Source organism: Oncorhynchus gorbuscha, linkage group LG18, assembly GCF_021184085.1.
Source record: "Oncorhynchus gorbuscha isolate QuinsamMale2020 ecotype Even-year linkage group LG18, OgorEven_v1.0, whole genome shotgun sequence".
NCBI lineage: Eukaryota > Metazoa > Chordata > Actinopteri > Salmoniformes > Salmonidae > Oncorhynchus > Oncorhynchus gorbuscha.
The window spans coordinates 37,521,778-37,536,066 of NC_060190.1; the positions used below are offsets into that span (position 1 = coordinate 37,521,778).

The window sequence follows — 14,289 nt, forward strand, 5'->3', positions numbered from 1 at the left end:
ACACACACACACACACACACACACACACACACACACACACACACACACACACACACACACACACACACACACACACACACACACACACACACACACACACACACACACACACACACACACACACACACAGAGTCTGGTGAGAATACATCCTCCTTCAACAGGATAGGAGTGGAGATGAAATGTGCTGTGGAGGGTCAGAGAGAGAGGGAAGGAGGGAGAGAGAGTAGACGAGAGGATTGGAGAGAGGGAGGGAGTGGAGGAGAGGGGGAAACACTATGACCTTCAGAGGGAAAGATAGCCAGGGAACCAACCCAATAGGAGGCTTGTCCACTGAGAAGGAGAGGAGGGAGAGAGGGGGAGAGAGAGGGAGGCGTAAGAGAAGGGTGGGAGAGACAAAAAGCAGAGAGACAGAAAACTCGATTTGATAAAAGAGGGCAGGTACCATTGGCAGGTAAGACAATGTTTGTTGTTTCTTTTCTCCAGGGGGGGCGCTTATAGATGTGACACGGTTGATAACAGAATGTAAACAAAGTGAGGCCAGGAGAGAGTGTGTGTCTCTCAGAATATGTGAGGTGTATGTGGGGACGAGGAGTGTGTGTGTACGTGTGTATGTGCGTGCATGTCTTGGCAGAGAGGCGGACGTGAACAGAGCCTGGCAGTGTGTGTTTCTATAGAGGTGCGGAATGAGAGCGGTGCTGAAAACTCTTCCCAGAGAGAGAGCTTGTTGTAGAACGCTTGTTGCTTCTGAAATGCTTGATGCTTCGGCTAACGTTCTCTCACACAGCACACCTATCCATTTCACCTTTGTTCAGCTAATCATGTTGATTTCCTATTTCAAGTTGATGGAAGCGTTGTACTGGGTGGCTAATGAACAGAAAGCAGAGTTGATCCTTTTCACAGTCTGGCTTATGAAAACACTGCTGTGCTGTGTTTGGCCGGGGCAGGCGAGACTGTATCACTCTATCCTCTACAACTCTATGCTTTACATAGGGCTTGACAACTGTCCTGGTGTCTGTCAAGACGTATGTCTGTCTCTCTGTGCAACTGTCTGTTCTGCCACATGTCACATATCTAGACAAAGTATACATGTAGCTTCTAGGATTGGCAGGTCACAATTATATGCAGAGTTTTGTTTATCAAAGTCTTCCAAAACAGAGAAAAAGCTTTCTGAAATCTCCAGAAACATTCTCAGGAACATTTATTCCTTCATAATGGGCTGTGGTCTGGTCTGGTTTGGTTGGATTGGATCTGTTTTTTTACACAACAAAAAAACTTTGTCAATGGAATTCATTATTGACAAGAATCCAGGCTGCATGGAGAACATTGTGAAAATGGATCACTGTGGTTCGAACAACGTATATTTGCTGTCTAATACTTTCTATAAAGCATCTACATCATTCTGCCAAAAGAACTGACAGTTTTTTATTTGACAGTTGGCAAGATTTCCTGAAAAATATGGGGCACCCAGAGGTTTAGACAGCCGGGCTATACGTCTGCCTGCCATCTCATGTAGTTTTAACAGTGCAGGCAGTCCAATGTTGTTCCTTGCTTGTCTGCAGCCCCTGCTCTGTCTTTCTCAGTATTTTCCAAATGGGGCATCACATCACACAATCATACAGGGTTGTTGTGGTCAGAAAACAAAACTTTAAAACGCTTTCGGCGAGTCAAAGCCCAGCAACGTTGACGTGTTACCAGTCCCATTTCTGACTCGTCTTTAGATCTCGTCTCCATAGAGTTTCCAACCCTGCTGTAAAAGTGTTTCCGAGATATTTCATCGTGACTCAATTAAATCAACAATGGAAAAGTTCATATCGTTGAAGGATTCTTATAATCTTTCCTGGATGAACAAGGAGCAAGTGGATAACTCTAACACAGTTTGTGACCCAGGTGTGCTGATCCCTGAGTATTGGAGTGTTGTCTCAACATATATCTCTTGTTGATTTTACAACCCTCGCTCGCAGCTTAGCTGTGACTATGGTATAGACTGTCCTCTCTCTCGTTGTCGAACAACAGCCCTGACTCTATACTGAAGTACTGACATCTTGATGTTGTTGCTGTTGGGGTTCTGGACTACTGACAGAAGAAAAGAAGAAAAGAAGAAGAAAAGTGAAATCCCACTCTGGCCTGAGTGGCCTTGCGAGAGAGCACGATTAGTTTGAAAGGAAGGGAAGTTCAGAGATGTTTATCCTGGCCTGGACATACTTAGGCTGGGGGAATAGTTGTCTAATGACTCATGATATTCTCATATATTTATCGAACTGGCCAGAAGGCTTTCTCACGATAAACAAAGCATAGGAACACACAGTCAATCCCACACTGTTGTAAGATGCTGACCCACAACACCTTGTCTTTTTGCCAGTAGGCAATAGAAAGCTTGACATAAAAATGCCTGGATCAGAGTCACAGTAACCATATTTATCCTGAGGACTCGGTCAATAGCCTCAAACGAATTACCCACGACTGTTTTCCTCTGATCTGCAGTGGGCTTCTAGGTGTTCGACTACTAAAGAGAAGTAAGAAAAAGACAGAAGGGGGAGAGAAAGAAAGAGAGAGAGAGAAAGATGTATATGGAGATTCCGAGTGAGGGTCTCTCTATGCTGTTAGACAACCAACCCTCCGCCCGTCTCAGAACTCCAGCCGCTCTGGAGCTACAGCCCTTCCCATACAGCCCTCTCTGTTCCCCCTCGTTAGGAAGAAACTCTCTCTGGACCAACACACACAATGGAGGCTTTATCCTTCAGCTCCCTCGATACCTCCCTCTGTCACTCCCACTCTCTACCTTACCCCCATCTCATCCTCTCTCCCTCCCCATTCTCTCTCGCCCTCTCACTCCCTTATCCCCCACCCCCTCTCCAACTTCTCTCTCTGTACCCCTCTCTCTCCTTCTCTCATCCACTCTCCTTTCCCTTCCATCCCTCTTTAACTCCTCTCTCTCCTCTCTATACCTCTCGCTATCCCCACCTTTCTCTCTTTCTCTCACCCATCCTCTCTCTCCTTCTCCCTCTTATTTTGAACAGCCGTAAAGGAAAAGCTAATGCTTTACCCAGACATGAATGAGAACCATGTCTGTGTCCTTCGCCTGCACAGGTCACTTCACTCAACTCAACCTTATATAAGCTGCTTACAAAGTCCCTGCAAAAGGCTAGAGGAAAATATGACTGTAGTGGTTGCTAGCAAGCAATCCACCACTTGATAACATTTAGGGCATAATGATGCCTTCGTAACTTAGAAGACCTACCGGTAGATGCTCAGTCATACTGCATAAAGGATTGTCTCCTGAAATCTTGTGCTTTACCAAATGTCAAATGTGGTATAACTCTTTTCTTACCCCTTTAGTTTTACATTTTCTTACATACAGTATATATATATATATATCTCCTCCATCCCCTCTTTCTCTCATCCTCATCCGCTCTTTCCATCCAGGACAATGAAGACAGGTGTGGGACTCTACACTGCCCTGGTGCTCTGTCTCCTGATGGGGACAGTGTTTTTACAGAGACCACGGCCTAAGAAACCTCCTAAGCCTCCAAAGCCCAGCAAGCGCCCCTCCTTCAAGCCTGCCCCGCCACCTAAGGAACCAGAACCCCAGGAGCCCACAGATTTCCCCCCTCCCGTTGTTGGCCCCCCTTCCATGTTCTCTGACTGTCCCCGGGAGTGTTTCTGCCCCCCATCCTTCCCCAATGCCCTCTATTGCGAGAACCGGAACCTCCGTACGGTCCCTGTGATCCCGTCCAGAGTACAATACCTATACCTGCAGAACAACTACATCTCCGAGGTAACGGCGGAACCCTTCAACAATGCCACAGAGCTGAGATGGGTCAACATGGCCAACAACCGCATTAAAAAAGTGGACAAGCAGGTGAGAGCTTTATTTGATTTTCTTTCTTTAGTATTTGATGAATTTAGTCATGTATTCAGTTATATTCATTCATATATTTTTTTTGCTCTATATGTCTGTCCGTCCGTCTGTCTTTCTCAGGTGTTTGAGAAGGTACCTGGTCTGTTGTTTCTCTACATGGAGAGGAACCAACTGAAGGAGGTTCCTGATGACCTGCCAGCTGGGTTGGAGCAGCTCAGACTCAGCCACAACCAGATCTCCAAGATCCCATCTGGAGCCTTCGGCAAGATGGAGCACCTCGCTCTGCTCGACCTGCACCACAACAAGGTACACACACACATCCATGCAAGCAAGCACACATGTGCAATCAATCAATCACACTCACAAATGCGCAAGCACACACACACACGCGAGTGCATGCACGTAGAAACATACACACATAAATCATATAAACACACACTCCCACACTTTGTGTATTCTCTGTTGTGTTTAGTTGAGTGACAGTGACATGGGGAAGAACACTTTTAAAGACCTGAAGAACCTGGTTCAGCTGAACTTGGCCCACAACATCCTGAAGAAGATGCCAGCTAACATCCCCAACGGCATCGCACAGCTATTCCTGGACAGGAACAACATTGACAACATCCCTAAGTAAGCACACTCAGGCACGGGAGCACGAGGCAAGCATGCAAGCGCGTATGCACACACACACACACGCGCTCACACATACGCACACACGCATGATCTATTGACCGAAAACGTTGGTGTGAGCTACAACAAATCATCAATGACATTGTGCTCAACTCTCTATCCCCGATGCACCTGGAATACAAACGTTGTTTTCAACAATGTGGATAATACATGAGCGTGCTAAAGTAAGAACCCTCTAAATAAACCCGCTTGTCTTCTCCATTCAGGGACTACTTCCAAGGCTTCTCCAACCTGGCGTTTGTGAGGCTCAACTACAACCAGCTGAGTGATAAGGGAGTCCCTAAGGCTGTGTTCAACGTATCCACTCTGCTAGACCTTCACCTGGCCCACAACCAGCTCACCTCCGTCCCCCTGTTCAACCCCCAGCTGGAGCACTTGCACCTCAACCACAACAGCATCGAGAGTGAGTAGCCTGATATAAGGCTGTAATAGGTCCGTAACATGACATCAACACCTCAGAGAGTGAGTAACACGACACACATCATGACTCCAAACACATCACAATCATAGCAGCATCGCGAGTGAGTAACACACAATGGCAGTACAACCACAAGTAGCTAACGTAACCACAGCAGCATTGAGAGTGAGTAACTTGTTTGTGTGTGTGTGTGCGTGTGTCAGGTATTAATGGGACCCAGCTGTGTCCATTTAGTCTGTCCTCTGAGAGTCTGACTGATGAAGCTCTGATGCCCAGGCTCAGGTAATAAAACTTCATATACAGTACATAACACAATAGGCATGGTTGATTGATTGACTGATTAATTGTGTCTTAGATTTTTTGATTGAATGATTGATCGATCAATTCATTGCTTGTTTGCTTGATTGATTGATTAATTGACACCCACCAGGTACCTACGTCTGGATGGGAACCACCTGAGTCCTCCTGTCCCTCTAGATGTCATCATGTGTTTCAGACACCTCAAGTCCATCGTTGTCTAGAACCAGGCCTGGAGTCAGGGGCTGCTTCAGGACGCATACACATACATGCACACACGCGCACTCAGACACAGTCAGCAAACGGCAGCAAACCTACGCAGATGTACGCAAGGCAACGCACGGACACAAACAGACATGCTTGCCCATACGCAGTCACACGCACATACACTCACACACGCACACACACACACACACACACACACACACACACACACACACACACACACACACACACACACACACACACACACACACACACACACACACACACACACACACACACACACACACACACACACACACACACACACACACACACACACACACACACACACACACACACACACACACGACTATTTCAGATGGGTGAAATGGTGCCAAATAACCTGAGTGAAATGCTAGCTGTACGGCTTTGACAACTTCAGGAATATTTCACTCGTCTAAACAAATATTTATAAAACTAAGAACCAAGCCGTCGCATTGACTACATCTTTGAAGCATGGATGTATCTGCAGTTACTACCATGTAGTTTAAAATGCCCTTGGGGAATCTGTGTTTTTGAGGTACTTTGTTTATAAAAAAAATATAAAATTATATCCTTGTTTCTTGTATAAAGCAGTTGTGTACAAATAAAATAAATCAAATCTGCTCTTTGCCAAATCATGTATCCTTTCCTATCCGCATCATTCCTATCCTTATGAGTTCCTGATTCAGTTAAATCATGCATCCTTTCCTATCCACATCCTTCCTATCCATCTGAGTTCCTGATTCAGTTAAATCATGCATCCTTTCCTATTCACATCCTTCCTATCCATCTGAGTTCCTGGTTCAGCTAGTTGATTCATGCATCCTTTCCTATCCACATCCTTCCTATTCATCTGAGTTCCTGGTTCAGCTAGTTGAATCATGCATCCTTTCCTATCCACATCCTTCCTCTCCATCTGAGTTCCTGGTTCAGCTAGTTGAATCATGCATCCTTTCCTATCCACATCCTTCCTATCCATCTGAGTTCCTGGTTCAGCTAGTTGAATCATGCATCCTTTCCTATCCACATCCTTCCTATCCATCTGAGTTCCTGGTTCAGCTAGTTGAATCATGCATCCTTTCCTATCCACATCCTTCCTATCCATCTGAGTTCCTGGTTCTGCTAGTTGAATCATGCATCCTTTCCTATCCACATCCTTCCTATCCATCTGAGTTCCTGGTTCTGCTAGTTGAATCATGCATCCTTTCCTATCCACATCCTTCCTATCCATCTGAGTTCCTGGTTCAGCTAGTTGAATCATGCATCCTTTCCTATCCACATCCTTCCTCTCCATCTGAGTTCCTGGTTCAGCTAGTTGAATCATGCATCCTTTCCTATCCACATCCTTCCTATCCATCTGAGTTCCTGGTTCAGCTAGTTGAATCATGCATCCTTTCCTATCCACATCCTTCCTATCCATCTGAGTTCCTGGTTCAGCTAGTTGAATCATGTATCCTTTCCTATCCACATCCTTCCTATCCATCTGAGTTCCTGGTTCTGCTAGTTGAATCATGCATCCTTTCCTATCCACATCCTTCCTATCCATCTGAGTTCCTGGTTCTGCTAGTTGAATCATGCATCCTTTCCTATCCACATCCTTCCTATCCATCTGAGTTCCTGGTTCAGCTAGTTGAATCATGCATCCTTTCCTATCCACATCATTCCTATCCATCTGAGTTCCTGGTTCTGCTAGTTAAGGTCTTGATAAGCAGCTAAAAAGTAGAATCAGGTGTGCAAAATTGGACACCCCTGCTATAATCCCTGTGATCCCTGTTCATAGCAGACCCATTCCTGCCATATGATGTACATTATTATCTCCATATCCACCTGTCTGTCTGTCGAACCATACGGTATGTACAGAATATGTAAACATACAGGCGCGCACGCACACACACATACACAAGACGATGACACAGTTGATATTTTGGAAAGAGCTATTTTGAGAAGAACACGCATACGCAGTCATGAGAGGTTCAGGTTACATCAGCAAATAAACATTGGAAGGAAGGGTGAGTCCTTGTTGACGATGCATATGTGTATCATAAAAGTTTTACATTCATACCGGACCATTCATTGTGCTGAAAAGGGTGCAGTCAAAATGACTGCCGAAATTGAGTGCTTCATGCCCATCCCTGCTTACCTGAAACGTAGGTCAGACTACATTACAAGGAAAGGAGAAAAAATATCCTTTCTATAAGTTTGCAAATGTAAACCACCACAAACACCTTTCACAAATGGTAAGCATAGACACACACCGATCCACATAATGTGTGCAATAGATGACATTCCTTAAGACACGCCAGCGAAAATGAAATGAACTCACACCATTTTTTGACTCAACAGTCAAAAAAACAGTAGAGACTACTTTTCGTCTCTCTTGTTGTGTCATTGCCATAATATTTTGCCAAGTTATGTAACATTCTATTAAATGTCAAGAAATGCTAGATGATCCAGCAGGAGTCCTGGAAATAACATGATCAGCAAAAGTTACTGTAAACATTTCGTTCACTCCAGGAAACTTAGGGCTTAAACAGTCTACAGCGGGAAAGCGGTTCTGAGAGGAAGACTTGTTGAGTTTAGAGGGAGACATTACGGTAAATGCATGAAAGTGTTGGTTTACACTTCATTTGACGGTGTCACTAAGACGTGCACCTTCGTTTCCATGTTGCAGTGACACTGTCAAATACAGTGTAACCAACGTGCTTTTATAGTCCAGGAGTCTGAATCAATCTGGGTTCTGCAAAACTGACCGAGAGAGTTCTAATCAGGAGATTTCAATCTCTCCCAGCTGCAACGGGGTACAAGTACACGGTGGGGCCTAGGACCTTTTATCCAGGGGGACCAAAACTCGCTCAAATAAACACTGTAATGCTGACCTCTTATGGTTAGGACATGTATTACATCACTGAAAAATAATTGAAAGACCCGCACACCCTCAAAGGGAGGTACTTACTGATGGAAGAACAACTGTGCAATGAAAAAGAGTTGCATTCTCTTCTCTCCTTGCTTGTGGATTTTACAAAGGGATGGAGGCTATTGAGCCGAACCGTTGGTAATACATCCACAAAGTAAGAGATGAGTGTGCGACTTTCTTTTTTTTTATTGCAAAGCCAAACTCATTCCATAAACCAGTCTAAATATCAGGTTGCGCTGACAAATAAACCAAATATAAGTTAGCGACCTAACAGCTAGACTTGTTTACAACATATACCATATCTCTGGTGAGAATCAGGGAGAAATGTAATTTTGTTTCGAAAAGAGATGCGTGTCAGCTAAACTAACAGCAGCTACATTCTTTATGATGGAAGCCATGTTTGTTTATATTTGACAAGGGAAAATGTCCTAATCCCAGAATGCCATTCACTATAAAACGCAAATAAACAAAGTCAAAGATGGCTCCGCCCATTGCCTGAAAATGTATACTTGGTTTGGCCACTTTCAGCATATTGCAAATCTTCGATGTACTTGTAACAGTGTAAACAGGAACCGGAGCACATGACTTGACAAGTCGTTTACAGTTTTTGACAAATCACAATGCACAAAAAATGTTAACACTTCAAATAAAAGCCTACTGCCTAGTCTAACCCTTGTGCGAAAGCTAAACAGGGTTGCCAGATATGGGTGAAACCATTTTAACCAGTTTGTGGGAGGAATTTCATTTTGAGTCCATGGGGGGTAGAAATGGGGGAAGGTATCATGGAGGGGTATGATGCAGGAAACTTTACTATGATGTTGAATTTATCAATAATTTTGGGACAAACAGTTTGTAAGCTAAATAGAAATAAAACCCCTGGAAAGGGGGGAGGGTCTGAGCTGACAAACCCGAGAAACGATAGTTGCACTCTAAGTCAGTCGACTGTACCATCACATAGTGGTACGTGACATTTACGTGACAACCAGAATGCATTGTATTATGTCAACAAACATGGCGCCACACATAGGTGGCATTTAGCTTATCTTCAGCTCATCTTAATCAGTACAACCTTTTGAAAAAGTATTTACACACATCATATGTCCATTACAATCTATGCAAGAATCGGAATGCATGGTTTGTCACCAATACTTGAAAACATGAAAACATCAAATAAAACTTGCCAGAAAATAATTTGACATTGACAAATTGAAACAAATCCTTTATATAATTAGCAGGCAGCACAGGTTTGAGGGCGGCACAGGTTAACTGTCCTGCTGCGTAACTATTATATCTTGGAACAGTGAGTACATTCTGACATCACATGCATAAACAAAACGTGCCTAGACTTGATAGTTCATGCAGCTTTCGTATTCTGATCATGGAATTACGAAGTGGAATGCAGCTACACCTACTTTTAATCTTCTCACACGTACCTACAAATGGGTGAGATCATTCTACAGTGGTCCCTGCAACTTACGCTCAAACCGGTGTGATTAGAATGCTTATTTAGAACATCCCGTTTCGATTTACTCAACAGTCAGCACTTGAGCTAGGCACACTGTTTTTTTCACAGAAACATTTTGCACAAACATGTTCCTTACAAAGTTATGTGCTGAATGTGACCAGTTTATTTCTGGATAAAATGTTCAGACATTCACAGTAGTAGTGACAACATACACAAACATCCATACCGGAAAATATAGACTACATTAGTCATAGCGCTAACTGAGGAAAGATCCGTGGCAACACAAGCGGTCATATTTAACTCTCGGCTGACAGACACCACAATATGAGTTAGCTAATAGCAATTACTGTTTATAATTCATCACATCGTGGGTGAGCTCAAAATTGATCGAAATAATTGAGTGAAAAACTTTCTATAAATCAAAAGTAATCCAACGATGGGTAGTTTGTGCACACCGCCATGTTTGTTTTTTCGCGTCTACCAAAGACAATAAGAGGAGACAATAGGAGTTTAGTCTGTTTGCAGTACGCACGTTGAAGAGGGTGTGTCGTCCACGATCATTCACTTCCCTTCATTCACTTCCGTAGGATTACTTGAAAGATAAGTGAACCATTCCTTCACCTCATTACAACATCTTTGGTCTGACAGATGTTTACGTGACACCCATAATGCTTTGTATAATGTCAACAAACACGGCGCCACACATAGCTGGCAAATAGCTTTATCTCATTATAATCCGTACAATTATAATCATTATAATCAGTGTAACAAAACAACAACAAAAGTATTTTATACACATCATAGGTGGCCATTACAATCTATGCAATAATTTGAATTTTTTTTTTGTCACCAGTACTTGAAAACATGTGTAAATACATTAAGCTCCATACATACAGTACCAGTCAAAAGTTTGGACAGACCTACTCATTCAGGGGTTTTTCTTTATTTTTACTATTTTCTACATTGTAGAATAATAGTGAAGACAACAACACTAAGCGCTAAAACATTTGGAATCATGTAGTAACCAAAAAAGTGTTAATGAAACCACTTAAGTGGTATTAACACAGATCTGTCTATCAGACAGTGCCAGAGCTAATCAATAGATATTCACATTCACTGACACACTTCGGCTATCTTAGGTGAAGGCACACATACACCATGCTCTTGCCATACAGTAATGGTTTACATTTGGGTTGAAACATTGTTTTAACAATGTTTTAACACAGAACAAGTGTACAATATGACATTTGTAGATCACTCATTTGAAAGACACGGACTAAATACTCATTATTTAATAACTGTATTCCATTCATAAAGCACTTTTCAAAATCCCCAAAATGTAACATTTGTATTTAAAATACATTGTTGTGATAGAATGAAAGCGTACCAGAATGCACTTCAGTAGTTGAACAAAAGGCAAACGAGCCACATAATGTCCTGCAGGCACAACTACATAAAAAAAAATCTAAGTCAATTTAACAGCTATAAATAGTACCTTAAGAGCATATAAGCATTGGAATGAGACACTCATGGCTCATCCATCCATCCATCCATCCATCCATCAATCCATCCATCCATCCATCTATTAATTCACAGGAAAACATCAGCCAGAGAGTTGTGCTTCCTCTAGTCACTTCTCACACTACATACAAGAGCAGATACTTGCCCACTATTGTTCAGTGTAAAAAATAAATGGCAGGGATTCTATTCCTGGCAGCTGAGGTTGAAGAGGCGCTGCTGCACCTTCTTCACAATGCTGTCTTTGTGGGTGGACCAATTCAGTTTGTCCGTGATGTGTACGCCGAGGAACTTAAAACGTACTACCCTCTCCACTACTGTCCCGTCGATGTGGATAAGGGGGATGCTCCTTCTGCTGTTTCCTGAAGTCCACGATCATCTCCTTTGTTTTGTTGACTTTGAGTGTGAGGTTATTTTCCTGACACCACACTCCGAGGGCCCTCACCTCCTCCCAGTAGGCCGTCTCGTCGTTGTTGGTAGTCAAGCCTACCACTGTAGTGTCATCCGCAAACTTGATGGTTGAGTTAGAGGCGTGCATGACCACGCAGTCGTGGGTGAACAGGGAGTACAGGAGAGGGCTCAGAACACACCCTTGTGGGACCCCAGTGTTGAGGATCAGCGGGGTGGAGATGTTGTTACCTACCCTCACCACCTGAGGGCGGCCCGTCAGGAAGTCCAGTACCCAGTTGCACAGAGTGGGGTCGAGAACCAGGGACTCAATCTTGACGACGAGTTTGGAGGGTAATATGGTGTTAAATGCTGAGCCCTAGTCGATTAACAACATTCTCACATATGTATTCCTCTTGTCCATATGGGTTAGGGCAGTGTGCAGTGTGGTTGTGATTGCGTCGTCTGTGGAGCTATTTGGGACATAAGAAAATTGGAGTGTGTCTAGGGTGTCAGGTAGGGTGGAGGTGACATGGTCCTTGACTAGTCTCTCAAAGCACTTCATGATGACGGAAGTGAGTGCTGAGTCGTTTAGCTCAGTTACTTTAGCTTCTTGGGAACAGGATGTCAAAGCAGAATCAGAATTAGTTAGGTAACATTGATAAATAAGATGTTTTATTTACATAATAATGCTTATGTGAGATATTTGTCATTAGAATGTCTTCTTTTGGATAATACTGTTGGCAGTTGCATTTTCCGCTTTCTTCTCCAGGGAAAGGTCACTTGGGGCCCAGAGAGGGGAGGGGTCAGGATTGTCTTCATATGTGAGGGTATCTGTTAAACCACAGTGTCTGTACACCAGTCACCAGTCACCAGTCACTCCCTACTTTTTCCATTGGGGGTGGGGGGAGTAGGGCAGTGTCTGGAACCATTGTATGTCCCCTCTGATGTCAAAACTTATCTTGATTTGGTATATGACCTAGAGGCTCACTACTCTCCTTGAGTTTATCCAGGAGGGAGGTATTTGAGATGGGACTATCTATAAATGACAATTGATATGTGCCATTGGTCTTTGCTATAAAAGATCTCAGTTGCCATTATGTTGACACTCTCAGAATTCATTTTTAGACACTGAATTGATCTGAGAGTCAAAGGGTTATGGTGAAGCTCATATTATTAAAATATGGAGTTTAAAGTATAACTCTGACTTATGTGTGGTTTGTAAACTCTCCTTTCACTTAGTAATATAGGAAATTACCACGCAAGGAACAATCGTTGCCCTCTTGAAGAATGTGGGGACAGCAGACTGGGATAAGAATTGATTGAATATGTCCGTAAACACACCAGCCAGCGGGTCTGTGCAAGCTCTGAGGACGCGGCTGGGGATGCAGTCTGGGCCTCCAGCCTTGCGAGGGTTAACACGTTTAAATATTTTACTCACGTCGGCTGCAGTGTCAGTGGCACTGTATTGTCCTCAAAGCGAGAAAATAAGTTACTTAGTCTGTCTGGGAGCAGGACATCCTGGTCCGCAACGGGGCTGGTTTTCTTTTTGTAATCCGTGATTGACTGTAGACCCTGCCACATACCTCTTGTGTCTGAACCATTGAATTGCAACTCTACTGTGTCTCTATACTGACGCTTAGCTTGTTTGACTGCCTTGCAGAAGGAATAGCTACACTGTTTCTATTCGGTTATGTTTCCGGTCACCTTGCCCTGGTTAAAAGCAGTGGTTCGCACTTTCAGTTTCGTGCGAATGCTGCCATCAATCCACTGTTTCTGGTTTGGGAATGTTTTAATAGTTGCTATGGGTACGACATCGCCGATGCACTTTCTAATGAACTCGCTCACTGAATCAGCGTATTCATCAATGTTGTTGTTGGATGCAATGTTGAACATATCCCAATCCACGTGATCAAAGCAGTCTTGAAGCGTGGAATCAGATTGGTCGGACCAGCGTTGAACAGACGTGAGTGTGGGAGCTTCCTGTTTTAGTTTCTGTCTGTAGGCTGGAAGCAACAAAATGGAGTCGTGTCGGCTTTTCCGAAAGGAGGGCGGGGGGAGGGCATTATATGGGTCACGGAAGTTATAATAACAATGATCCAGGGTTTTACCAGCCCTGGTTGCACAATCGATATGCTGATAGAATTTAGGGAGTCTTGTTTTCAGATTAGCCTTGTTAAAATCCCCAGCTACAATCAATTCTGCCTCAGGATATGTGGTGTCCAGTTTGCATAGAGTCAAATAAAGTTTGTTCAGGGCCAACGATATGTCTACTTAGGGGGGAATATATACTGTTATTATAATCTAAGAGAATTCTCTTGGTAGATAATGCGGTCGACATTTAATTGGGAAGTCAGGTGAACAGAAGGACTTGAGTTCCTGTATGTTGTTATGATCACACCACATCTCGTTAATAATAAGACATACCCCCCCCGCCCCTCTTCTTACCAGAAAGATGCATGTTTCTTTTCTCTGCATGAGTATCATTTAAACTA

At 43.5% G+C, this 14,289-nt stretch overlaps 1 protein-coding gene across 1 annotated transcript; it reads left to right on the plus strand.

Moving 5' to 3' along the window:
- Positions 1-294: 294 nt before the first annotated feature.
- On the plus strand, positions 295-6,133 carry LOC124004274 (prolargin-like). The gene is made up of 7 exons (XM_046313056.1): positions 295-451; positions 3,424-3,859; positions 3,980-4,165; positions 4,332-4,489; positions 4,756-4,952; positions 5,171-5,249; positions 5,398-6,133. The coding sequence occupies exons 2-7, from the start codon at positions 3,428-3,430 to the stop codon at positions 5,486-5,488; spliced, it is 1,143 nt and encodes a 380-aa protein (XP_046169012.1). The 5' UTR covers positions 295-451; positions 3,424-3,427; the 3' UTR covers positions 5,489-6,133.
- The last annotated feature ends 8,156 nt before the right edge of the window (positions 6,134-14,289 follow it).

What these genes read in the sequence shown, in the direction of transcription:
- LOC124004274 (XM_046313056.1), top strand. Translation starts at nt 3,428, where the DNA reads ATGAAGACAGGTGTGGGACTCTACACTGCCCTGGTGCTCTGTCTCCTG. An exon ending in TTAAAAAAGTGGACAAGCAG is followed by an intron (nt 3,860 to 3,979) that starts GTGAGAGCTTTA and finishes TGTCTTTCTCAG; the next exon opens with GTGTTTGAGAAGGTACCTGG. An exon ending in AACATTGACAACATCCCTAA is followed by an intron (nt 4,490 to 4,755) that starts GTAAGCACACTC and finishes TTCTCCATTCAG; the next exon opens with GGACTACTTCCAAGGCTTCT.